We start from the raw sequence: 27,093 nt of genomic DNA, 5'->3' as shown, positions 1-27,093 counted from the left end.
GCAGGGAATGTAGAAACAAGTGTACGCGTTGTAATTTCCTTTGTCAATATAACACGAGTGCATTCAGTATGATTTCTCTGTAAGATAACCCTGTTAACCCAGTATACCATGATTGTTTTTTACACCACAAATCCTAAAAACAAAGACATCCAGACAAAAGCAGATTTCATTCCACTATTTATAGTTGTCCACATTGTTAGGATACAATACAAAATACAGACCTAACACTTTACATACCTTAAATGGACATTAATGTTCTAGAGGTTAACATTCTGTAATTTAAGCAGAACAAACTAACTTGGAGCCTTAGAAAACAAAGCTTTTACTAGCTGCACATATAATCCTTAAAATAATTTGCCTTACCAAATAAAAAATATCACTTGACAACTAAGATCCATGTTTTACAGAGCACTGGCACATCTCAGAAGCTGTATTATTAGTTGTTTGTATGAAAAATGCTGCATCTGCTACAATAAATGTAATGACATTGCTGTCTTCTGAACGGTTTTACTGTATGGTCGGTTCATATGACACAATCAATAAAATAAATATTTGGGTAACACATGAAAGTTACAAAGTGCTTCATATACTGTAGCATCTGTATCTGTTTTACTTAAATCCACGCTCATTTTTTACAGTACCGACACAATATAATTTTGTTATAGTTTCATATAGTGTAATAATGTTTGATATAATCTCCAACAGTGGAACACAACATTCACATATTGCACACTGCCCGCTATTGGTGCCAGATCATCGCACTTCTACAGTACTTAGTGTGAATGTGAACCAGTGAAAAAGGATCCTTGGAACAGTTAAAATTGTCTTTTATAAAAACAAATAGTAGGTGCCAACTTTGCACTGAGGGTTGTCTCATATATTCACGTTAATAACGTTAGAGGTTAGAACAATACCATTTACAAAAAAAGAAAGGATGTGGCGATAACTGACATGGTAAGGATTTGGAAAATCCACTGACAGTGAGACAGAGATACAAAGCAGAGCATGAAACAATCTGTCATCAAGACAGATGATTTCATAGAGTATTTACTTTAGAAAATAAGTCAGTAAAGAACTTATGTTACATTCAGTGTAGTGGGTAGTTTACAAAAATACACAACATGTAAATTATCAGCAGGAAAACTGCTTTTGTGGATTTGCTTCCAAACCACAATGAGAATGTGAATGTATATTAATTAAATATCTATTTCAGGATATAATTCCTTTTTGTTAAATATATAACTTGAATACATATAACAAAGATTTTACAGTAGAATTGTAATAGCACACTTGCACACTTAGAGAAAGAAAACTTCAACTACAAGATGTTACTGAGTAAAAGTCTTTCCAATAGTAGAGATACCTTGACAGCCAAACAAACAGGGAGCTGTTTTCTATGTAGCACTCTTATTGTAGAAATTACAGTTTTCTACTTCAACAAAAACTTGTTTTTAAAGGATATACAGTATATACTATACCACTGGTTTAAAGCTAAATTGTCCATCCTGATGCAAAAGACTTTTTTTTTGCCTCATGTCAAAGCTTCCCTCCCTTAATTTTACCAAAAACACAAACACACAAACTCTTGTTTTTTTGCTCAGAATTGTGCTTTGAGTGGTGTGTATGTGTTTGTGCATGTATATACAGTATGTGCGAATGTGTCTGTGGACATGTGTATGTACTGTATGAACTACTGTATGTAGTCATCTGCATCTGTGTGTGTTACCAGGCCAGTGGGGAGGCCATTCGTGGACTTCTGGGACTCTTCTGGTTTTCTGCAGCTTGCTGATCATTGAGAGCTTTCTGTGGTAAAGAAATAACAGAGTTTGTAAGCTCACATAAGTGTTATAATTTAAATTGCGTACAGAAAACCTAAACCCATATTCCACTATACATATATAAACACATATTCAATACATATACTGTACATAGAGACATATATTACAACAGATTTCAAGGATAATTAGAATTTGTCCAATAAGGCTGAATAAAAAAATTGCTCATAAAAACTGAATGTAAATTGCATAAATCTGACTACTGTGCTCATTTTGAGTTGCTGAATAAAACAAATTCATATTTTTTTCCTGAGGAGCCTGCCAGGCTGCAGCACAGTGCTGAATACTCAGTGTCAACATGCTAATCCTGTCACTGTGTGCAGCTCATTATTAGTAATGCAGCCTGGCAGACTTTCTTTATACATATTTGATGAAATGCAGGCTGTGCTCATTACCAAACACACTGCATTCTAAAGACAAAACATTGGCAAAGTAGAAAATCTAGGAGGTAATGAGGTAATCATAAGAGGTGTTTATCTGCAACCGTTTAAGTTGTGCATTGGGAGCTGACTGAAGAAATATGAAGCTTTTTAAACAATTATGTTGATGGTGGAAGGCTGAGAAGGAACTACAGAGGGGGACATTGTTTTACTGTAACACTGTAGAAGTAGGACAGCAGGACTTACAGTATATAATAAATCAATCTTTCTTGCTCACCTCAAATTTGCCAATGAACTCAGCAAAGATACCAAAGAAGGCCTCAGTATTTGTGCCTTTGCCGTCTTCTCCAAAGAAAGATGCAGTTTTGCTGAATTCCTCCATAGCCCTCTGTTGCAGGGAATCCAGAGACTGGACTGCAGGATGACTGTTTTCAAGGAAGTTCTACGCACACTGGAGTCAAGGGGCATAAAAGTCACATCATCTCTTCTACTACATTGGTTAATCGTTTTTGTATTTTTCATCAGTCTACATATTTTAGTAATGTCTTTAGCACTTCTGTGAAGGATACACTCATGGCGACAGCAAAGCGGTCTTCAGCAGTCACAGGCATCTTCTGACAGGCTGAACGAATTTCCTGGATAGTTGTATGAAGGTCATTCAGATCTGATGTGATAGTCCTCTGGTTAACTATAGACCGAAAAAGAAGGAGAAGGAAAGTACACTAAGCCAATTTAAAAATGTTATCAAGCCATGGTGCAGAGGCAAAACAAAAAAAATGTATCTACCTTTGGCAGCAAGAGGAACCATGGTCAAGTCTTTGGAAAAATCCAAAACCTCAGGGAAGTGGTGACATAACGACTTGACCAGAATATGTAGAAATGTTGACTTCCCATCCACTGTTTTAGTTGTGCTTAACTGCAGTATATAATAATAAAGTTATAAACTGCATAAGCATAATATGATGAGAAAGAAAGCCCAGGCTGCATTGAAAAAACCTATGATTTGAACATGTATTAGTGTATGATGTACCTCTGTAAGGAAGTTGATCTTAAAGCCTGTAGTTTTGTTGGTTTTTGGCTGGCTGTTATTCAAGTAGTTCCCCATCGCCAACACAAACTAATGAAAGGCGGGGTGTAAGAAGCAGAAGTATAACACTCTCAAAGAACTTACTTATTTAAAGATTTGTATTACATTTTCAATTGCAACATATTCTTTTTATCACTCATATGTACTTTACTTAACAGCTGGCTACCTCTAGTATCTTAGCCAGCTTCTTGCTGGTCTTCAGCTCCATCGAAGCCTTGTAGAGACAGTCATACGCTCCCCTCAACTCCTCCGTCTTCTCCTGTAGAGAACACTTGAAGAGGAGGCTCTGCAGGCGCGTCTTATACTCTGGTACTGATAACATCTGATGGGAACACGCACAACAAGCAAAAAGTGAGTGAATAATGATACACAAATATAGCACATTGAAACAGGTAATTGACACAATCAACCCACCGGTCCATACCCTGCCAGGACTGTACCTGCAACACAAACTGGTCTGGCTCACTGAGTTTGCTGGGGTCTTGTCTGTATCCTTCATACTTTTTTACCTCCTCAGCATCTGGGGCATAGAGTAGCAACTGTTTGATGTGGGCTGGCTCCAGCCTATCAGTGACCATGTTCATCAGTATCTGACGCAGCTCACCAGGAGACAGTTTCAGGTGGGCTATAAGGATGGCTAAAGGTTGACAGGGAAATAAAAAAGGATTACAGATTCCTAATTTTGAACCATAAATGTGCCCAATAATCTGGGCTACTGGAAATACAAAGTAATATACCATTACCATTTTAAGTATACTTACAGGCATTGTAGGCTTTTTTATGGGACAGAATTTCAATCACATCTTTCTTCTTAAAGGTTTCTGGTAGATGGGATGGCTCTGGAACAGGTACTAAAAATAGGATCAGTGTTTGTAAAATGCCGAGATGTTATGGAGGTCCAAATAGACAGTAGGTGAATGGGAATAAAGATTTTGTGTACATTTTACATTTTTATGTAGCCGGTTAAAAGCAAATTACAAGTGCAAAATAAACTTACAAGCCACAATTACTGTCAAAAGTGAGAGAAATGGTAGGAAAAGTAATAAAAAAAGAGCTGGGGATTCATGTGTTGTAATATTCTTTGGCGATATAATTCAGGGGTGAAATATTGCAGACTTAATGACTAAATAATCACACTCCAAGGATGCAGATATCCAAGTACCTGAATAATAGTATTGCTAAGAATCGGCCATTCTGATTTAAACATTTGTATTTTTAACATACTATGTACATTTGTGGGGCTTATTGATAAAACCATAATTATTTACATATCATTTTTTGATCTTTAGCTGTGCTTAAAGTTACTGCACTGCATACAGCCAAGTGTACTCACTGGAGCTTTTCTGTGTCCCAAAGTGCAGCTCCAGATCCAGATACTTCACCATGTCATGTAGTTTCTCATAGTCAGAATTGGCTCCTAACTACCAAAGACATTCAAAAATAATGAATTACAATTTCATGACTGTTGAAATATTTGTAATTTGTCATTTTAAATCTAAAATGGTATTACATTAAGGAGCCCTTAGTTCCAAGTGTCCACAACTCACAATGCTCACCTGTCCCCAGATAGTCCCCTCTGAGTTTTCTACCTGCTCCCAGCGCAGCCTCTTCACACTCATGTGGTTGGAGTCCATCCTAGAGAGCAAAGGCCTGGGCAAGGGTGGAGGGGAGCAGGGTGGCGGTAGGGGGGGAGGCGGAGGGGGCTCCAGGTGCTCTGAAGGGTCAGATAGCGAGTGGGGGAGGGACTGAGGCTGGCTTTGGCCATGGGATTGCTTATGGTGGGACTGGGTTTGGGGCTGATGTTGTAACTGCAGCAGGTGATGTGATGGCTGGGACTGTGGACGGGTGGCTTGAGTGGAAGGTTGAACTTGGTGCTGGGATTGGTAGTGTTGAGACAGAGGCTGGAAAGTGGAGATGGTGGGCTGGTGCGGCTGGAGTGGCTGAAAGGTGGAGAGAAGGGGCTGAGGCCTGTGGGGCTGATGGGGAGGGTGGATGACATGAATCTGGTGTTGGTAGTCTTGCGGAGGGGGCTGTGGGGTCATATGGTGAATGTGATGGATCTGAGGTGGGTTGGAGTGGTGGTGGGTTTGCTGGATAGAGTGAGGTCTTTGGGGAGAGGGTTTGGTGGGCTGGGGGTGATGGGTTTGGTGGATGTGCTGTTCTTGGTGTCTCCCTTGCTGTGACACTTGGGTCTGATGATGACCTTTAATACTTCTCCGACTCTGATGGGAGTGGCTGTCCCGGTTTAGCTGAACTGGGAGGGAGGCAGGCTCTTGCTGGGCTTCATGCAGAAGCTCTGTGGAGGAGTGATGGGACTTAGTTTTGTGCATCTGGTGGGCTTGATGGAGCAGCTCAGTGGAGGAGTGGTGGGCCTGGGAATTGTGCATTTGATGAAGCAGCTCAGTGGATGAATGGTGCGTTTGTCCCCGATGCATCTGGTGCGCTTGATGGAGAAGTTCGGTCGAGGAGTGGTGGGGTTGCATTTGCTGCATCTGGTCACCTTGGTGTAGAACCTCTGTTGAGGAATGATGTCCCTTGGTTTTGTGCATTTGGTGGAGCCTTTCGGATGAGGAGAAGTGTGCATGGACTTGTTCCATCTGCTGGAGCATCTCAGCAGATGAGTGGTGGGCCTGGGATTGTTGCAACTGATGGAGGATCTCGGCCGAGGAATGATGGGCTGGGGCTTGGTGTGCCTTGTGGAGCATCTCCGCAGAGGAATGGTGGGCCTGTGGCCTCATGTCCTGATGGCTTTGGTAAATGCCCTCAGCGTATGGACCTTGCTGGCTGGGGTGGACTGTTGGTTGGGGTGGTGGCTGGTGTGGCGGTGGGGCTGAACGGGAATGACGTCGGAGGAGATGACTCTGGAGGGCCTGTTGTTGCTGTGCTTGGCGCATCATATATAGAGGATGGTTAGGGTGCTGATGGGTGGAGTCTGGAGAGGGGAGTGAGGGTAAGGACTGGTGCAGTTGTTGGAGCGGCAATGGTGAGTGAGATTTCTGCTGTGTTGGCTGGTTCGGCATTGAGTGGTGGCTCTGGTATATCGGCTGATCTTGACATGCTTGCTGCTCCTCGTAGGACTGGAGCTCTTCATAAGCTTTTTGCTCCTCATAAGCTTTAAGATCTTCAAAAGCTTTTTGCTCCTGGTAGGATTGAAGTTCCTCAAATGCTTTTTGCTCCTTGTAGGCTTGGCGCTGTTCGTACGCTTTTTGTTCTTGGTAGGCTTGGCGCTGTTCATATGCTTGTCTTTCTTGGTAGGCTTGTTGCTCCTGGTACATTTGTTGCTCTTCAAAGGCTTTTTGCTCCTCATACACCTTTTGCTCTTTATAAGCCTGTCTCTCCTTGAAGATTATCTCCTGATAGGCCTGTTGCTCCGTGTAAGCCTGCTGCTCTTGGAACAGTTGCTGTTCTTCAAAGGCTTTCTGCTCCTCATACGCCTGCCTCTCCTTATATGCTTGTTGCTCCTCATAGGCTAATCTTTCCTGGTAGATTTGTTTCTCTTGGAAGGCTTTGAGCTCTTGTATGGTAGCTTGGACCTGAAGGTCCTCCCTTGTTGGTAGCACTTTATGTAAGGAGTGCCGTTTAGGTGGTGGATTACTGCGGGGTGGAGGTGGTGGAGGGGGACCAGATTTCCGGCGGATGGGTACATATGCTCTTGGGGAGTGTTCAGGGGTGTAGCTGAGTTGTTGCTGTTGTTGGTGCTGAGACTGAGACTGTGCAGGTGCTGGAGGGGGAGGAGGAAGGTCATTGAACTGAACAGGAGGGGGTGGCGGAGGGGTCATTGGGGGTGGAGGGATGTGGTCAGAGGAGGAAGAGTAGGTGAGGGAGGAGGCATTCTCTTCTCCACTGCTGCTTTGAACATCACTTGGGCTGCTGAGCTCTGGAGCCACAAATCCTCCATTTTCATCCTCGTCTACCCCCAACTCCTCGTCATTATCCTCATCCTCCTCATCTGGGAAGCCCATCTGCACAACATCCTGGCATTAACACCAATTACACTTCATTAGCCGTTTTATGTCAAAGAGGAACATGTGAAATGCTTTTAGTAAACTTCTAAACCTAGATGAATTTATTGGGATTTTTTTTCAAATTCCAAACCTAAAATACATAATTGTTGTCTATTAACACTGGGCGTGTTGTGCAGGATCTCCCGGCTATATGTCTTAGACACTAACAGCAGATTATAATGTTGTGTTTTAAATGGATTGGAGCTTGTTTTGAATTATTTTAAGGGTCAAGGTAATTAGGGAAGGACCGCAAAACATAACTGAAAGAAACTGTATATCCATACACAGGGAAAGAAAATACTTGTATGTGAGGCCATTTGTTTTGCAATTTTATGCAAAAGATTCTAACCTAGATTTTTTCTACTTTCACTTTGTCACTTACTTTACAGGAGGGTATGTTCTGTACCCGTTCTGTCAGTGTATGTATGTCAAGGGGTCTGTCCTATTTCACATTTTGACGCAAGGCTTACATACAATAGGGAATGACTGTACCATGCCGAATTAACCCACTAGCACCAGAAACCATGGAAACATGCATATTTTCACAATACTTTCAGGATATTTGTACATTCTCTTTTTTTTCTACACCAAACAAAACGATGTCTATAATCATTTTACCAGACTGTCTGAAACTTCTTTACAGTCTTAGAGCTTCTTTTGTAGAGTCAAAACTTGTGGGAAAATAATAAAGTGCAACATGCACAAATAAAGATTTCATGTTTCAGATTGTCATACTCATAACATGTGAAAGCTGATAACATCTGACTCAAACACATGGTTACTGAATCAACATCAATAATCATCAAATTATCAAATATTTTTTCCACTACATAATGAGGCTTCAGACTTCATGTAACTGTGACTTTACCTCCTCGTAGTCATTCTCCGGAGTCAGGAAGTCATCAACGATGGCCACTCTCTGTCCCAGCTGCTCGCTCAGTGCATCCAGAAAGCGATCTGTGTCTTCTGAGCGTGGTGGTTTGGAGAAGGTGTAACGCCGCTTGTTGCTGCGGTGGGTGGGGGGACTAGATGGGAAGTCCGAAGGCTCTGGAGGTGACGGAGGGGGACTGTCCAGGCTAATGTAAGGGTTCGACTCACCACTGGTCTGGCTTGTCAGCCCTGATGGATAGAACTGGGGTGTTGGGGGGCTGGGGAGAGGCTCCGGCCATGATGTAGGGGGAGGGGGGCCCATACGGCTACCTGAGATTAGGAAGAGACATTCAGTGGAAAAATTGGCAGTAGAGCAAGTACAAAATAAGTACCTTAATTCAGTAAAGTGTGGTCAGGTTTTCTCACCCTGCATTGTACACATATAAATCCCATCCAGAAGTACTTAAGCCTTATTAAACTGTTGAATGTCTTTTCCAATTAAATCTACAATAAATCACTGAAAATATCTACACACTTTCTTTTCTTGAGAATCCGTAGGAGACTCCCCCAATCACTCACCCCCCCCATCCAATTTAAAACGTGTCAATATGAACTAGATTTAACAAAGGAAATGTAACAAATTATTGGTGTGTGCAAATGAGAAGAGGCTTTCCCTCTACAATTGCAAAATGTGAAAAGTTCTGCCTTTGGAGAAGGTTCTGCACAAAACAGGTAATCTGTACATGTCTCCCAGCTAACCATAGCTAACCATAGCAGAAAACACGTTTTTGAATGAAGAGGGTCTTTAAATGTCTATGTTCTAGTTCCACCTCCACCATCACCATATCCTCATTACTTTATGACATTCAATCTTTATTACACTACTGTCTGACAATTTAAAATGACCTGCAACCTAAGAGCCTGGATCTGCCTGATGTAAATTGAATAAGATGATATACAGATTTTACCCTGGGTTGTGCACTCTGCATCCCTATCCCTCATGGGCAGAACAAATCAAGTCAAAGATGGCAACTTGTTAAAAAAAAATCTAAATAATGTTTTATATTAAGGTGTGTGATGCCAGCTCTGACACTTCATACACAGGATTGAATTTACCAAAATGACTTAAACTTATCTTAAACTAATCCTGACAAAAGCAGTGGGTTGTTTCAAGACTCTTCTTTGCTGTATGTATTTATGTACATGAAATAACAAAACTCATGTGTGCAAAATGTAAAATGCATGTATATTCTGTTGAGTCAGAAATGGGTTGGCTACCTTTGGTTTTCTTGCGCTGCAATACTTTTTAAACATTTTGTTATCTTTGTCTATCTCTCTTACACTAAAATATACACTCTCAATCACGCATACAATAGATCTGCAAGGTAATCTTTTTATACAGTCAATTAAATATAATGTGAGCTGCTATGACTTCAGTCTATATGTATACTTTCAGCTACCTGTGTTAGCATGTGTTGTAGGGGAGGCTGTGCGCGAGGGGGGCTCCAGATCCAGCAAACTCTCGGGAGCAGGAGGAGCACGACTCTTCAGAGACTTGGACCTCTTGGTTGAATACATGTTCTCCAGTTCAGCATACACCGCTGACAGCTTGTATGGTAGAAATGTACAAAGAAGCCAGAGTAAGAGTTGCTCTATGAAAGGTGAATCCTATGTTCATATTCATTGTATCTTTTCCCATGAGGACTTAGGTACCTACATTGGTGAGGTTGTTGGGAGTCTCAGGAAGGGAAGTACCATCTCCTGACTGTCTCTCTCCTGGAGCCAACCTCATCCCTGTCTCCAGCAGCATTTCTGCGCGGAAACCTGTGACAACCAGGTAGCCGAGTTAGCCCTGGCCCATGTACAGTATGTTTGGGCTGACAGTCAGCTCCAGTTGGATCAGGCTATCTTTGGGCCAGTAAGGAAGAAGCAACCAACCAAACAATTTTGGCTACATGGGAACATTATTCTGTATATAATATACAGTATTAATTGAAGTAGTATGAGCCACTCTTGCCACATCAAATGAATTGGAAGTTGGAAACATAGCAAATAGATTCTACCAAAAAAAATCCAACTAGGATTTAACAGGACTGTGTTCATGATCACAATGAGGATAATGTGAATTCTGAAAACAATAGCAATGGTGGGGATAAGGATCAAGAGTGTCATGGTGGTCATAGTGTTACTGTTGCTATAAATGATAATGAAAATAATAAAGTTCTGTACCCTGCCCCAAGTGTGTGCCAATGAACAGGTCATCAGAGCTACGTCCCCTCACACTGCTCCTGTACGTAGTCCCTGTCACCCTCATGGAGCTGCTACGTCGATGGGGCTCAGGGGCAACCTCAGGCTCCGGAGGAGGGGGAGGAGGGGGTGGTGGTGGTGGTGGTTGTGGAACTGGAACACACACACATATATGGCAATGCAGAGGAAGATCCAAAGGTGTATGAAGGGCTGTGACACCTGAGTTAATTGCACTTTACTGGGCCAGTGAATTTATTAAAGATCCCCAATGACAGCATATATCTCATGCAATCAGACCCATTTTCATTCAGACACATTTAAACCTCAAAAAGCACATACACCACAAATTAAAAAAGGACAAATGTCTGCACACACCTGGAGCTTTGTATCCAAGAAAGCGTGAGATCTTGCTCTGGCAGTGCTCCTGTTCCTCATACGTCAGCAGCTGGTAAACAAACTGCCAGATCACCTGTTTGGCTGGAGTATCCAGCACCGGGAACACATCCACGATCAGAGTGTCAACATTCCTGTTGCCATGAAAACACAGGCAATGTGACAGAGATCGCCTGGCTGTCCAATCAGAGGTCAGAAGTTGAGCTTGTGGGTATGGTCACCCATGTATGAGGGAAACTAGATATAAGATATTAAAGGGGCACTCCACCAATTTTACACAGGAAAGCAAGTTTACTCATTACAAGGAGTTTTAGTTGCATCATGTCATCTGGGGCTCAATGCTATCTTTGTTCAGCTTAGGGACTTTATATGACAAAGCCTCTGTAACAAACTTTAAAAGGCATTTACCAAGCAGCCAGGGTCTGATGAAATGATGATATCTTGGCCTCATTGAAAAATCTCTCTTTCAGTCCCAAAACTTCTGCTGGAGTACCCCTTTTATTAAATCAATTTTTTGATGTATTTATATCTCCAAAATGCATGTTTTACTGTAACTGACATGCCAATTATGATTAAAGAAAAAAGGAACATAATAACACCAACAGTACAAAACATAAACATGTTCAGTTGTTTGTCTCAATACCTTTTGTCCCCCTCCCTTCCTCCCTGTTTAAAAATTATTTCACATCCATCCTTTGTCCCTCTCTATCTCACCCCACTCCCCTTCTCTTCCAATCTCTTGCTCACCTGTGCTGGAAGAAGTTCTCCAGAGCCTTGCAGATGGTGTACCTCTCCTGGATGGTCAGCAGGTGCTCCAGCTGCTGTCCAAAAGTACGGCCCTGAACCCGGATACTGGGGGGCAGAATCTCTGCCACCCACTGCAGGGAGCTGAGCATAGGTGAGCGGGAACGCTCTATGGGAACACCTCCCCCTGCGAGGTCCTGCTCTGACAGGGTGAAAGTAGGAGGGCCATCCTCCACTACCAGAGTGGGCATGGCACCACTGCCCTGGAGCATGGACACCACCTTCTCATGGGAGGAGGTCCTGCAGACAGACACATCGTACACATGAAAACACATGCACACTCACACCGTCATAGCCTTTTATTGCATGTGCCAATTATTTTTTGGAATGAAGTTAAAAATCCTACAATTGAAATTAGTCATTTCACTTACTGATGTGTAAATAAATAAACAACAAAAGAAAAGTGTTCTGTATTCTGCAGAGAACATTGCAGTTTTACATTCTCTGGGGAGCTTCTTTGTCATTGTTTGTCTAACTGAAACCTTATTACCATATTCATGTTTTCCTGTAAATACAATTATTTTCTATACATTTAGAAACTGCATGATTTTATGTAGAACTTTGGCACAAATTTGCAAAAGATTTCTAGAGTGAATGCAGGCGAGAGCTCAACCTCATGTCCAGTCCATTGAGAAACAGGATGCGGTCTCCTGGTTTTAGACCTGCCTTGTCTGCTGGGCTTCCTGCAGAATAGAAACTGAGTAAGAGATGTCTGATTTGATTTATTATCATTACAAAAACAGTACAGTGGTAGAATTGGAACCTTTGTTAAGCTGTAACAGTCTGTTAAATGTAATAACAGTTTTAGTACAGCGTAATAATGAAAAGTACTCATATAATTTATAAGCCATTTACACATACAAAAATTAATTATAATGAACTCCACACACATGTTTACCTACCAGGGATGACAGAGTCAATCCACACTGGAGCATGGCCTCTGAGAGTGAAGCCAAAACTCGTGTTACCCTTACACACTCTCACTGTCCTAAGGAGACAAATTTAAGCTTTAGTTAAATGCAGGACTGAGTAATAAACAAGGGCCATAGGAAATAAAAGAAAAGTTGGTATGCAGAAATACTCAGCTCTACCTCAAGTAATTGCAAGATATGCGTCGTTAATGTGATAAAAGTATTATTTATATGAAATAATGCGTGGGATCTGCAATGAGACATTTAACGCAGTTTGTATCCAACTGTGGACCTCCAGGATATTTCCATATTCAGCAGACTACTTTAAATTCCCATCCTGCATGAACAACCCCACTTAAATATGGACAGTGTATCCCAGGGGAGCTGTATAAAATCCTCATAAGGCAAAGCCATAGAAGGGATAAGCAGTTTCTTGGGGCACTTTATTCCTACAAGAGAGAGTGATAGGTGATAGTTTGTAATCACGTTGTTTACTTGTTTGAATCCTAAAAAATGTGATCAATTTTTTTATAGTCTTTATATATATCTAGACTGAGAACAACCTGTCATCAATTCATAACAACAAGACAGGAAACAACATCACAGCAGATAAAGAAAGCAATAAAGCATACATGACTTTCTAAATAGGTTTATGTTTAAACCACTGAATAGTCTATTTTTCAATCTACTCCTACTCATCTTAATTCACATGAATGCCATGCTTACACAAGAAGACCAGTCACAGCTGCTGTTGGTTATAAATGTGATCAGACGTAAGGGGAGAAGTGATGTTATTTTAGGAAATGGGTTTTCTTTGATAGCTAAAAATTACATAAACTGTTTAGCCGGCTGGGAAATAGAGTGATGATGGGACTCCTGCTGATAAAAAGCCAACACACACCCCACCTAAATAAAGACAGGATTAGCCATCAAAATACTGTCAAATAAAAACCTGCAACATGACACTTAATACAGACCTACAGTTGGTGGTGGTTCCACTGGAGTGCCCAGCTATGAGTGAGGTGGTCTTGCGCATGCCACGGGTGGGGGGGGCCATGCCTTCCTCTGCGTGGGTGCGTGGCACTGAACTGGCGCGGGTGGAGACCAGGAGGCGCTCGGGGTGATCCTCACTCCGGCTGCGGCGAAGATGGTTGCGGCTAGGGTCACTGAAGCTCCGTCCTTTGAGCCGGGTCATCAGGCTCTGGGAAACCACCTCGTCAAAACGCTCCCTGTGCTTCTTGGGAATGAAGATCCTGGCGAACATTGTGAAATCAGACAAAAACTCAGGAAGAGGATTTACTGAAAAGCTTTATACCAACAAAATCAAAGCAGCACTACAGTCCCAAAACTCTAAAATTCTTTATCCTGATCTCTGAAACCATCCATCGTCCAAATTATCCAAAATCTGGAGGGATCCTTTTACTGACTATTGTTCCAGCTGCGGGATCCGCTTAATTGATAATGTGGTCTCATGGGAGGGCAGAGGCAGGTAGAAGGGATTGGTCCAACATTAGATTGTGGGTGTATTTTTGTAAGAGTATGCATGTATGTGAGAGAATAAAAGAGATAAGAGATGAGCTTTGTTTGTGTGGTTCTCTCACATTAGCAGCTGCAGGTAAGACTGCTCAGTATCAGTGAGAGCTACCTGCTAATGTGTAAAAAGGAGGAAGCTCAGAGACAAAGCCACCTCTGGGAGAAAGTACTCCTCTGCCCCTACCGCTGTTATTTTCTCCTCCCGTATTAAACTCCCAATGCCTTCATCTTCTTAAAGCAAAAAACCCACCATAAGATATCTTAGGTATTAGTTTGTGAGATTTAGTTTGTTCCAGTCTGTTTTATTTGCCGCTTACATGTAGATGAAAATAAAGTGTCCAGTCAATAAAAGGAAGATTGGAATAGGGAAAAGCAGTGTCTTTGACATCAAACTTGTCAAAGAAGAATTGTATTTAAGCTCTGAGCTTGGTGTAAAAATTGGTATCGCTGTCTCTTCTGTGACAGATTTGTCAGTGTAGGATTGTTCAACATCAGCACACATTTGTCATATTTCCGAAAACCTTACATTTACCACTGATGTTTTACTTTTCTTTAAAAGTCTACTCCCCTTAAACCCAATTATGCTAGAGATGTTGTCTGCTGCATGAGCTTAAAATTTGGCCAATTATCTGCGAGAACAAGATATATAACAAAACAATGACCCAGAAATGGAAGAATCATTGCCAATAACTGTGTTGTACAAAGTGTTGGAGGCTGCGATTTTCCTTTAAATATAGGACGCTTTCTTCCTTTTTTTCTCTTTTATGTGATACAAATACAAAAACAACCTCAATCTCACACCCATGCACACACACATTTGTCCCTTCTCTATTTTGCATACCCCCACCCCCCACCCATCCCGCCTACAAAATGATACTGCCTCCATTCTCAACACAAGCCTTTCTCTATCTCTCAGTCTTCATGAATCTCCTGGGTACCTCCACTGTACAAAGAAGAATAGAGTGCTTTGGTTTTTCAGCGCACCAGTTCCAATCTACATGCAGATACACAGCACAACTCAAACAATACTGTTGAAATTAGAGCTCAGCGGGACGGTGCGGTTTTCAAAGCTGTTACAGTCCTTTTGCAGGTACGTTTGAGAAACATTGTTAGGAGGCAAGGATTACATGATTTGGTAGTTTCATAAAAACGTAAAGCAGGTAGTGGGTTTAAATTAAAAGGGACGCATGAAGGGAGCTACCTCTATTATCTTAGAATCCAAAGTTGATGGAAGCTAACACATATTTCCACTTTGGAGATTTCTTACCTAGTGAAATATCGGACTCAACATTGTTATTTAACACCACAAGTGAACAACGTCCTTCAACTGATTTAGATTTCTGAATGTAGTTATCCATTTCTCAGAGCGTTGTGACCAATATAGCACGACACAGTTGCATCTAATTTACTGCTGTACATTGCAAGTGAAATAGCACTGCAGCAACAGTATCGTTGTATTTATCCTAGTCTGATAGTATGTGGAGTTATCCACACAACGTCATCATGTAATGGAAGTCTTGAGTTAACTGCTGATTCACTGTCAAATAATGCAATCACTATTGCATTAAAAGTTTCTGTTATTCAGCCTCTTTTAAATAAGCACAATCTGGATGATGATGATGATGATGATGAATAAACAATTATTTAATAGTCCTGTCGGTACAGGCTCAGACATAAACAAGTGGATGTGATGCTAGGACAAAAACAAACAAACATGAAGACTCATCTTGAAAGAAATCACTTACATAGATACAACTTCACCTGCTTACTATAAAGTCATCCATATAAATAAAAGCCAAGGAAAATAGTTGTTGTAGGTGACAGGGATAACAAGTTGGATGTGTTCATGCAGCAAAGATACTTCTGCAAAGAACACTTCCCTGGAGGTTGAAATGTGCTCATACTTGACAGCAGGCTGCTCTGAAGTGCTATCTCCAGGGTCAGTTTTGCATAGCAAAAGTAAAACTATAACAACTTGAGCTAGATCAATAACACAACATTAAGTAGTACTACAGTCAGTAACCGTAGCTCATAGAAAAGGCAAAGTGAGTGATGAAGAAAGAAAGAGATAGAAGTTGTTGAAAGAGTCTAAAGTGGTGAATCAATATGAAGAATGGCATAAAACTTTGCAGGGATAGATATGACAACACAATCAGTTACCATATGGTAGAGTCAGAGACAATGAAAGACAGAAGGTGGAGAACTAGAGCTCTTTCTAGGCCATGGTCATGTAACTATTGGGAATAAAGCGGGCATGCGATTACAGGCAATATAGGCCACAGAACTTTCCTAAACTACACTCATACATTACCATGGTTACTTAGACAGAGGATAGGAAAAACTAAAGAGAAAGTGTATTTCTGACAGTGACAGGGCTCTGTTGATTTCCAATAACGTTATTACCTCCAACACCTGTCTGTCATGATGCAATCTCAGTCAAAGAATATTTCACTTGTCAAATCTTGTAAACCCGGCAAAACAAATGAGCAGGAACTTCACAGCTTTCCTCCGCTGAAGTTGGATGTAGGCCTTAGGATGCCCTCAATTTTAAGGAGGGCGAGAGGAGTTCTTAATTAGGCCTGAAGAAGGGGGTGGATCAAGGACAGAGCACACAGAGGGATGAATGACAATTGCAATCAGCTGGAAAACCCATTGCAAGAACCATTATTATCAGACCCACTTCTGATCTGCTAATTTGACAGCTGGAACAGTTGTAAATTTGCAAACACAAAGCATATCTGTAGACACAGAGTTTAATTACAAAGCCACAGAAAGCAAGAATAAAAAATACCATTAGTTATTTGGAGATGTCAAAGTTTGTTTCATATGCTGGAGTCAGTTTTAGGGACAGTACAGAGTTCCACATTTTTATGTGCTGTCTGAAAGTTTAAAATAATCAATACAAGCTTGATGACAAAACACACAATAAATTGTTGTACAACAATACATCAGCAACTTTAGATACAAGTCAGCACAAACAACACAAAGCAAAGTGAACACCGCTGAGATCAAAGGAAAAGTTCCATACCGAACGTGTCTGGAAAGGCTCCTATCCCTTCCCATGGCTCTTCTGGGCTTTGAGGAAGTGCCAGAGCTCAGTTAAGCAATGCTAATGCCTCTCCTCTAACTCGATGAGTCCCCATCTAGTTTGAACAAACTCTCCCGGACAAAGGAGAAAGAAGAGAAAGATGCAAAAAAGGAAGGTGCCCTGGTTCTCAAAAGCAGTTGCTACAGGCTCGGAAAGCAGACAGAAGAAGAAAGAGAGAGAATGAGAGAGAGGGAGGATGGCTGTGGTTCTCATCCCTCCACACCTCCAAAACATCCTCAAGTAGCATCATCAGCTGTTCTCCAACCTCATGTTTGGGGCCGCACTCTTTCTTTGTCCCCATCTTTTGTCCCGTTCCTTGTCCAAAGAAGACAGGGTCAAGCCAGGTCACGGCAGGGTAGTCTTCTCAACCATAGTGAAAAGATAATCTCTGTCACTGAGTCAACCATCATCTTGCAGTAAGAGATAGTGAGTGACAATTACTCTCTTTCCTCAGTGGAAGAGGAAGAAAAGAATGAGATGAACAGAGGAGTGCGTGAGGAGGGAGAAAGGAGAGAAGGGGAGAGGAGAGGAGTGCCCCAGTGGAATTTCATAGTCAGGTCAGCATAATGTGTGTCTGTGTGTGTGTGTGTGTGTGTGTGTGTGTGTGTGTGTGTGTGTGTGTGTGTGTGTGTGTGTGTGTGTGTGTGTGTGTGTGTGTGTGTGTGTGTGTCTAAAACCAATCGTGTTCACATTAGAGAATCCACAGAAACTTTGACAGCCATGTCTGTGTGATATCTAAGACAACATCTATCCAAATGTCCCTAAAAAAAACTTGACTGATTCATAAACCATTTGTAAAATACAAAAACAGTATAGTATTCAAATAGTAATGGAAAGAAAAGACTGCACTGAATCCTCGGCTGAGAATGCATCAGTCTAATAATTCCTTTGTTTGAAGTCTATATACAGATAGGGTATCAGGCATTCAGTTCACTATAATTACATTCAATTACCATAATACTACAGAACCGCATGAACAAAGAGCGAAAAGATGTTCCAAGATTGACTCTAACAACCCTCCAGATAAATAATCTTTTGCATGACTTTCAAGTGTTCAAGCATTCGCTAACCCTTGGGTTTCAGAGCCATTTAAGAATCAAGACTGGCAAATGTGTCAGAAACCTAAAAGAGAATATATTAAAAGAAGTAGGCTGCTCAAAAATAGAACGCATCCTGTGGGAGGGCGAGGCAAATCGGTGAGGGGACTGATGCAGACTGAACAGAGCGTGACCCAGCTGGTCAAGTTTTACAAGGTACTACAGAAGAAGTAACTTCCGTAAGCTTTAAAGTACACCTAACATCCTCTGACGGGTGCCCTCTGATTATTGGACCAAGGTGGGGTAAGTGGAGAGTTTTTGTGTGTGTGTGTGTGTGTGTGTGTGTGTGTGTGTGTGTGTGTGTTTGTGTGTGTGTGTGTGTGAAGTGACAGTGATCGAGGTAGGGGGAGAATGACAGATTGGAAGACAGAAATAGGGGGAGGACACAGTGGGCGCATAAAAGAGACACACAGCGTCAGTGGCAGACACACAAATGCTCCACACCTCAAACGACAACATTGGCACACAGCTCATGTTTCTTTATATCTTAGTCATCGACAACCAGTGATTCATAATCAACAACTGACAATTAAAAACAATGCATTAGCTCTCACTCTGTATCTTTTAGTTTACTATTTGCTAATTAACACTAAACTCAAAGTACAGCTGAAGCTGATCATATGGTCATTGGTTTTGAAGATATTTATTCTTTATCCGAAGCACTGAACAAATTAAAATGAAAATAATTTACTTGATGGTTGCGTTAATTATCGGAATAGTTGAGGGGTACACCAAAGCAGCTATTACAATTAATGCTGTCAAACAATTAATTATTTCTTAATTGCAATCAATCGCTGAATTTCTACAGTTAATCACAATTAATTGCATGTTTTATTACATGATTAAAATTCTATTATTTCTGAATTGTTTTGAAGGACATATTAACAATGGAAAGTTATTCTTAACAGTGTATCTTGATTGGGAATCAAATAAATACAAAGAAAGTTATTTTATGAACTGACTTTTGTTTTTGTTTATTAGTTATATATTTAGTGTAAACAAATGAAAAATGTGTGAATCTGTCATTATTGCATAATTTCTCCAAGTACTTTAAGTAACTAAGGTAGCTAAAAAGTAACTAAAAACTTAAAAATCCCTATCCATTTACCACAGGAATTAAGTGAAATTTAACACTAACACTTTGCTCATACAAACAATCCACAGGTTGACACTCTCCTAAATAGTTTTTCAAGCATCAACCTGAGTCACTTAGCTTGTAGGTGGTAGCTCAAGCTTGACGTGCGTCTGTGAAATTTATATTTGGCTATACACAATGTGCATATGGCTTTCGACTTGTCTACTGAGCTGTCAGGGAGTTTTGGAGAATAAAAAGTGCCATTCTGCTGTGTTTCTCCATCATGCAGCAGTAGGATGCGTGTGTTAAGAGGTATGGAAGGAAGTATGGCATCTTGATGTAAATGGCCTGTTCCTATGTACCGCTTTTCTAATCTCAAACGACTACTCAAAGCGCTTTTACAGGAACCATTCACCATTCACACACATTCATACACCGTGGCCAAGGCTGCCACATCAGTTAAACACTCACACACATTTACACTGGCGCAACTCGGGGTTCAGTGACTTGCCCAAGGACACAGAACTGCAGGGCCAGGGATCGAGCCACCAGCCTTTCGACTGGCAGGTGACCGCTCTACTACTGAGCCACAGCTACCCCACAGCCCTTGATGATAAGTACAAGTGCTGCACAGGGTCAAAATGTTAGGCACGACGCGAAGCTGAGTGAAGTTTAAAATAAGTATATAAATGGTGGCATGCAATTAAAAACAAGATGAACGTGTTAATACTGAAAACCCTAAATTGTAACAAGTTTCATGGCAATCCAGCCAATAGATGTTGAGATATTTCAGTCTAGCCCAAAGTGGTGGACCAACTGACTTCGCCTTCCTTACAGCAATGCCGCATGCATGGCAAAGACAAAAAAAAGCTAACTTTCAACATACCTATTAAAAATAGAATCAGAAACACATTTCCCCAAAAATCTGAGAACTTCCACATTCCATTACACAGCAGCAGCAGCAGCCATTAACACCAACACCACCCTGAGAAAACTTCCTCAGGTTCCTACTACAGAAACTTGTTCACCAGATTTTGCTGTAAACATCAAGACCTGCTCCAAATCTGGCATTTAAATATTTTTTAGCCCTTTCCAGAGCCTAATTGGGATTAAAAAAAACATTTTGTGCTGAAAATGACAACAACACAAAGCAGCCAGAGGAAGGGAAGAGGAATAACTCTGCATATCAAAGCCTGTCAAGGTTACAGAGCACCTGAACTAAACACACCTGGATGAACCACTATGGGTAACTACAGCTATCTGAAGAAGATTCATCTACAGAGATATTCTGACTCTACTTGGGAAAGTTACAGTACAGCCAAACCATTTCTCAGTCTTCTATGGATACAGTTACTGCATAATTAATGGGACTCCTGTGCAAAACAAACATTACAAAGCATTTTCACAGGCAGCTTTCTAAGGAAGGAAATGTGCTATCAAAGCTGAGATGCAGACAGCTGTGTCGGAGGAAACTGAGATGACTGGACAACAGCTTTGTTTCCAAGCTGGAAAGAGAACAAATTACTCCCAAAAAACTGTCGCTGGAAAACTTGAACACCAATGGATTGTTACTAGAGAGCTAATATAGAATGCTTTAAATGCACTGCAGCTTACTTCATGACCAATCCTAAATAAACTTGATGGCATGCTTCCAAATGTACCATGCCAAATTTTTTCTCAGTACTCACCTGAGACAGCAATTCATAATTTCTTCCCACATAAAACTTCAAAGCAAGGACTGCAGGCATCTGTGTGTGAGAAACAGTGCAGTGTGCACGGCGTCCAAGCACCTGCATGTTTTTCTGTTTTCGTATGTGTGCATGTCTCAACCAGCAGCAGCAAACTGGCTCCAAGGCTAAGAGCCGTTTGCAGAGGAGGGAGTAAAGAGGATCCAGTGATGTGATGCACAAAAAAAATCTGTGTGCGTATCAAAGAGTGCATCACAGCTGACAGGGAGGAATGGGAAAGAAAGAGACCAGCAGAGACAAAGTCAAAGTGAGAGAAAGTGAGGGGAGGGGCGGACAAAAAAAGAGAGCTATTGTGATTTGGGTTTTGATTTTCTGATCTATGCTGAGGAGAAGGGAAATGCAATATGCTGCAGTAAATTGTTAACCATACTCTTGTGTACTGTACCTGAGAGGGGAGAAACAGAACATTTTAAGCAGCACCCAAGGGCAGCAATCAATGCTGACATCAGGTTAGCTATAAATATGTGCTCTTGATGTACACCTGTCCTACATTTAACAAAAAAATGCTAAGAGAAAAACTATTGATTTCATGATAATTAATTAATTAATTCTAATTAATAGGTGGTTAAGGAGGTTTTGCTCCCTCACTGTGCCCTTATCGTTGTGTAAAGGCTGTGCTGTGCAGTAAATCTTATAGTTCAACTATCGATGACACAATGGACTGCAACTCTCCCTCTAGCATTTGCAAGCGTTCTTAAAAACAATAATAATGACAAAACAATTTGAAATGTACAACCGAGCCAGGGCATTATCTGCATAGAGATTTTATTTAGCCTCACGTTTTTGGATGTTTTCTGCATTTCTAGAAAGGTTAATTATTTATTGAGATGCACAGTTTGGACTAGTTGGAATGTGCTGCTTGGCTGTTAATAAACTGTGCTCCCATGTTTTAGTAATGTATTACAGTTAAGGTGTTATTCAAATCCAAGCATTTACAGCGGTTTTAAACACTTCCTTACAATGTACAACTGAAACAAAACAAAGAAATGGAAGAAGAGTTTTGGTTGTTTGGTCAAAACACAGTAACTACCCCTAAAAATAAACACCCGGGTTACCTCCCAAACAATTTAGCTGAAATGTAACCCTATATTCCCAACCACATATACTCTTTGAATATTTAGACTTGAAACAGCACTGCAGGTTAAAATATGCATGTATTGTCCTGGTTACCTCACTGGCATTGACAGATAACTGGAAAAAAATGTTAAGTCACCATTCTAGAAGAACTTTGGCGCAGAGTGAATCTGAGTTTTATTTGCAGTCTGTTTAAGTGTGTGGGACGAGGGGATATAAACAGTTTTAAGAATTCTCTTGCATCTGACTCCTTTGATCACTGCACGAGAAGGACTAAAAGACTAGTTGGTCACACAGACTCAAAACAAGACACACAGCCATGTTTCACTATTAATAGCATCTGTCTGAGCAACTGTCCGGCTACCTGACGCTGTCAATCAGCTGTTGATGTTCCTCTGTGATCAAGATGTCGGGCAGTGCCTCGGCCAGAGTCTCCACATCCCTCTCAGTAGCGTACTGCTTGAGCACCTCAAACAGATGTTCCTTCACATCTAGCTCCTCTCCTAGCACTTCCTCCACCTGATGGGTAAATAAATGCACAGACATGAATGGATCTTTTTCACAGCAGACATTTTGACTTGTCATAGTAGGAAAAGCACAGCTGAAATTGAAATTAAGCATGACTGAACACATCACTGACGGAAGCTAGCAGCTAACCATGCATGCTACCCACCGGCAAGATTGAGACAGGGTAGGTGAATTAAAACAATGTCTAAATTGAAAACGCATCTTGTTGTCATGTAAGGGCCCTGTTCATGTTGTACAGGCATATTAATTGCAATTTTTGTCTGTTAAGGCACTCTAAAACTTGTCATATGATTAATGTCATTTTAGCTCAGTGGAAGCTTGTACACGTAGCTGCAGCTACTCAGTGTTGCCTTCACCAATTTAGGTTGGGGCATTTTCAATCAAAAGTACAGGTAACTATAGCGATTAAGATTAACATAAAAATTTGCCGGAATTCTCCTTTAATGACGGCTAAATTCCATCAAGTGTCCCAGTAAGCTATGTAAGTGAGTCTGCATGCACAATACCAGGGCCTCTTCTAAGTGAAATGCAGGCATTTGAATACACCTGTGCTTTTCCTACTATGACATGTCAACATGTCAGCCGTGAAAAAGATCTATTGTAAATATGTAAAAAATGCAGCAAACCCATTAACATCGATTTCACACCCACTTTCTTATTAAACTCCATGGCCTTGTGGGCGCGACTCTCCCTGATGCTGTCCCCGCTCTGAGACAACACCCTCATGCTGCTGCTCAGGCGCTTGGGCCGCCGGGCCATACTGAGCACGCCCAGACGCAGAGGCCGACCCTGAGCTGCTTTGATCATGGCCGCTGCCGTTTCATGATGCTTCACTGGGATGCCATTGACCTCCATAACATAGTCCCCAGCCTTGAGGCCATTGCGTCCAGCAGGACCGTTAGGCATGCAGTCCTCCACCATCAGAGGGCAGTCTCCAACGATGGTGAACCCAAAACGGCCATCTGGGCCGGGTGTGATGTCAATCTAAGGAAGGGAAGAGCATGTTTGCCGCCTTGTTAGCATTTTCACCTGAATGTTTTTTCGTGTTTTTTCCACCAATATAATATATATAGACACACACACACAAAATGTGTATTACTGGGTCTTGTCTGACCTGTTCAATCCGTGACACCACTCCGATGCTGGGTGGTACCGTCTTGAGGGTCTGAGCCAGAGCAATCAGTGCCGGTGTGCTGAGGTTGGTCACATCCTGGCCCTCAATGTCCACCACCTGGTCCCCGGGCTGCAGGCCAGCCAGGTAGGCACTGCTGCCCTCCACCACAGACAGAATGTAGCTGGGCCCAGTGCCACCTAGTCGAAAGCCAAATGCCTCAGGCCAGTTCTGATTGGTGGCTGGGAGGCCGAGGTCTGAAGGATGGACAAAACATGAAACTTGGAAAAGACTTAAGTAAAATAAACAGGGCAGGGGCTTAGTGTCAAAGGAAAACCAGAGTTATTCCGTTAGATTAGACTTTAATGTGTTTTTAATTGGGAGGTGAACTGTTTTACTGTTTGTCGATGTGTCTGTCATATTAACATGTAGGAACATTTCTAATCTGGAGCAAGATGCTTATACAGACACACAGGTTGTGAGCTGTAAAATGAGTCCACTGGTTTAAATAGGGCATCTCAGAGATGGAGCTGCATAGCTGTAACAGCAGGTGCACAGGTCTACGTAATGAACTCACAAACATTAAGAGACAGAAGTCACTTAAACATCTTGTTAGAAGGGATTTTCTCTTAGTTGAATGAAGAAGAAAAGAATAGAGGGAAGAAGGTTATTTCTGACTGATGGTATGTAGCCCGCATGAACTGCTGGCCTTCCCCTGGTCACTGGCCTCATTCTACTGCAGCAGAAAGTGTCCCAGCAGGCTCACTTGACTTTATCTACAGCCATCTAGATACGTCAAAAAGATATATATAGGCTATTATAGGGATTGGTCAGTATATGAACACACCCAAAACCGCTTCATATTCTGATCACTAAGATGAAAATCCACAACACTTGCCGATTGTTTTGTTTAATTTAGTTACTTTTCATATTTATATTAAAAAGCTGTTTAGAGTAAACATAGCAGAATTACAAACTTCATTAAATGTTTTGTTTGTATTCAGATTTCTGTGTAAATATGTGTGAATACAAGTAATTTGTCTGGCTCAAGTCAAGGCAGCACTGGCACTCACATAAAAGAAATCAAAGAAAGTCTTATCATGTGAGGAAATGGTAAAAACTCTAAGGTAAAAAATTATTTAAATAAAAATCCCATTTAACATTGGGAAATAGAACAGCACACTCATGTAAGACACATTATAAAACTGCATATATATAAACAATGGCAAGAAGTCATTCTTCAGAGAAAGAGTCAGCACCAAACTGCTCTGTTTTTCTTTTTGTATGATCAGAGAGACAGAAAGAAAGATGGAGACAAAGGAAAAGGAAGTCGGAGAAAGACCAAATTTGAGACAGGATGTAAGAAAAGTGACAAGTGCATGAGAAGTGAGAAAATAAGTCTATTCAAAACTTGTACGAAATGTAGAAATGCCAGATCTGCTTAAATGCCAAACAAAGACAATTCAGATCTCACTGCAGCACAGGGCTACATATTCAGGGTGAGATGTGGCTGAGTGAATAAAACATATAACAAAGCCAGACTCAAAGAGCTTTCTGAGAGGAAACAAACTGCAGCTGATCATTGATCTAAAATAGATTGGGAAATCACTGACACTGAGCTTGTAATATTTTCTCTCCACCAGAACACAAGCAGCGCTCAGACTTCTGTCAGTCCTATTCTTTCTAGCCTGCGACCCAGTTACACAATGTCGGCCTTAGCTCCTTTCAGCCCTCCTCTTTATCTTACCTTCTGCAGATGAAGCAGTTCAGGAACATAATGTAAACACCACTATTCAGAGAAGAGACTTACAGAAATCTTTGGAGGCACTCCGGGTCCCAGACTTGCTCTGGCGCAGGGAGAAGCGGCCCTTTCTGCTCAGGAAACGCCTCATCCTCGCCCGGCTTGCGGCAGGGCACGTTCCAGCCAGCCTCTCTTTGCCCCCGGCCTGGAGGTTGATGCAGCCAAAGAGTGCCCTCTGACACCTTTGTGCTGCTCCTTACCTGAACTCGCTGGCGCCAAAAGCCTTCACCCTGCTAGGCTAAACAAGTCCACCTAAAAGGTCACATTTGTAGGTTATCTAGGCCAATGTCTCCCTCTGTTCTCAATCAGAGAATCAGCAGTCTGCAGCTAAGGAAAGGGAGGCCGGTGAAGAGGGTATAGTGTCTGAAAGTCAGGCTCTTCATCCTGGGTGAGGTGGTCCAGTCTCAGCCTCAGTCCAAACCCTATGGCTGACTGGTGATCAGAAAACTGGGACACACTAACTTGGTCCTGAAATGGTTCTTTGCAAGAAAAGGTACTGCAAAGCCCCATTTTTCTATAAATACCTCTCTCTCTCTCTCCTCTCTCTCTTTCTGATAGGGCCCTCTCAGAGGGCTGAGAAGTGACCCAGAAACCAGTGTGTGGTATACCAGCCAGGGACACTTCTCTGATTATAGCGACTGCGTTAACCTCAGTACTGGATGTAGAGACAAGAGATGTAGCCTGCAGATATGCTCAAGGTTGGCCACAAAATTTCAGCTAAGCCAATTACCTATGATGAATTAAGCATAGGATTGCAAATACTAACACAAATGTGACCGAATGACATCAGGCAGTACAAGCTTGGTTGTGTGTACATGTGTACCAGATGATCCTGTGTTTTACCTGGCAGGTGTGTGTGGTTTTAAAGCAGGTGGTATTCCCATGATTAGATGGAAGATGACATTCACTCCACAGCCACACACTTCTAAAAACAAATTGAAAAAAATGGAATAAGAATGCTACAAAAGATGATGAAAAAAAAATAATGGCATGATTTTACTATGGCAACACAGGCACGTAACTGATGTGTTTTCATTACTATGGTTGTGGGGGGGAGGTCTTTAGGGAAGCACAACTACTATGAATTGGAACCCAAAAATCAACAAGCAACAGTAAACTGTTCTGTAATAGTGAGAGAACCAGTGAATTATTCCATTGAAAATACCTCAAATCTTCGGCCTAAAATTTATTATTTAGGGTTGTGACCAAGGCAAATGCTATATATATATATGGCAAAGTTATATGCGATTGTTTCCCTCACTAACAAAATCATGAATCAAAAATGTTTGAAAAAACAAGTAATTATGAATACAGAAATCTAATCAGCACACTAAACAATCACACACTTTAACTTCTCATTCAGAGAAACAGAATATCAGCAAAGAAGGCCAACAAAAAGAAAATAGCATTTATTTAACGCAAGCTCTGCTAAAGTAAACGGACCACATTTAATGTGCCTAGTGTATCTGTCATACTTAAAGATCCATTATGATTAAACACTGTACCA

At 41.4% G+C, this 27,093-nt stretch overlaps 1 protein-coding gene across 6 annotated transcripts; it reads right to left on the bottom strand.

Moving 5' to 3' along the window:
• Positions 1–160: 160 nt before the first annotated feature.
• On the bottom strand, positions 161–26,723 carry grid2ipa (glutamate receptor, ionotropic, delta 2 (Grid2) interacting protein, a). 6 transcript variants are annotated; one of them, XM_034893797.1, is made up of 24 exons: positions 25,596–26,723; positions 23,789–24,042; positions 23,326–23,658; positions 22,511–22,665; positions 13,509–13,784; positions 12,523–12,608; positions 12,234–12,303; positions 11,564–11,860; positions 10,799–10,950; positions 10,406–10,576; positions 9,894–10,000; positions 9,637–9,784; positions 8,175–8,506; positions 5,996–7,276; positions 4,859–5,947; positions 4,636–4,723; positions 4,064–4,153; positions 3,743–3,939; positions 3,469–3,624; positions 3,246–3,332; positions 3,002–3,131; positions 2,785–2,903; positions 2,493–2,657; positions 161–1,803 (listed from the first exon to the last, which is right to left on the bottom strand). In XM_034893797.1, exons 1-24 carry the CDS (start codon positions 25,675–25,677, stop codon positions 1,723–1,725), a joined length of 5,946 nt encoding a protein of 1,981 aa, XP_034749688.1. In that variant the 5' UTR covers positions 25,678–26,723; the 3' UTR covers positions 161–1,722. The 6 variants fall into 6 exon arrangements, with proteins under 6 accessions (XP_034749688.1, XP_034749687.1, XP_034749685.1 ...); XM_034893796.1 differs by having other exon boundaries at positions 4,859–6,763; positions 6,800–7,276; XM_034893794.1 differs by having other exon boundaries at positions 4,859–7,276.
• Between the last annotated feature and the right edge of the window lie 370 nt (positions 26,724–27,093).

This window comes from Etheostoma cragini, chromosome 15 (genome assembly GCF_013103735.1).
Source record: "Etheostoma cragini isolate CJK2018 chromosome 15, CSU_Ecrag_1.0, whole genome shotgun sequence".
In the NCBI taxonomy this organism is placed as follows: Eukaryota; Metazoa; Chordata; class Actinopteri; order Perciformes; family Percidae; genus Etheostoma; species Etheostoma cragini.
The sequence above is the reverse complement of the archived record's forward strand: the minus strand, read 5'-3'. Positions and strand labels throughout refer to the sequence as shown.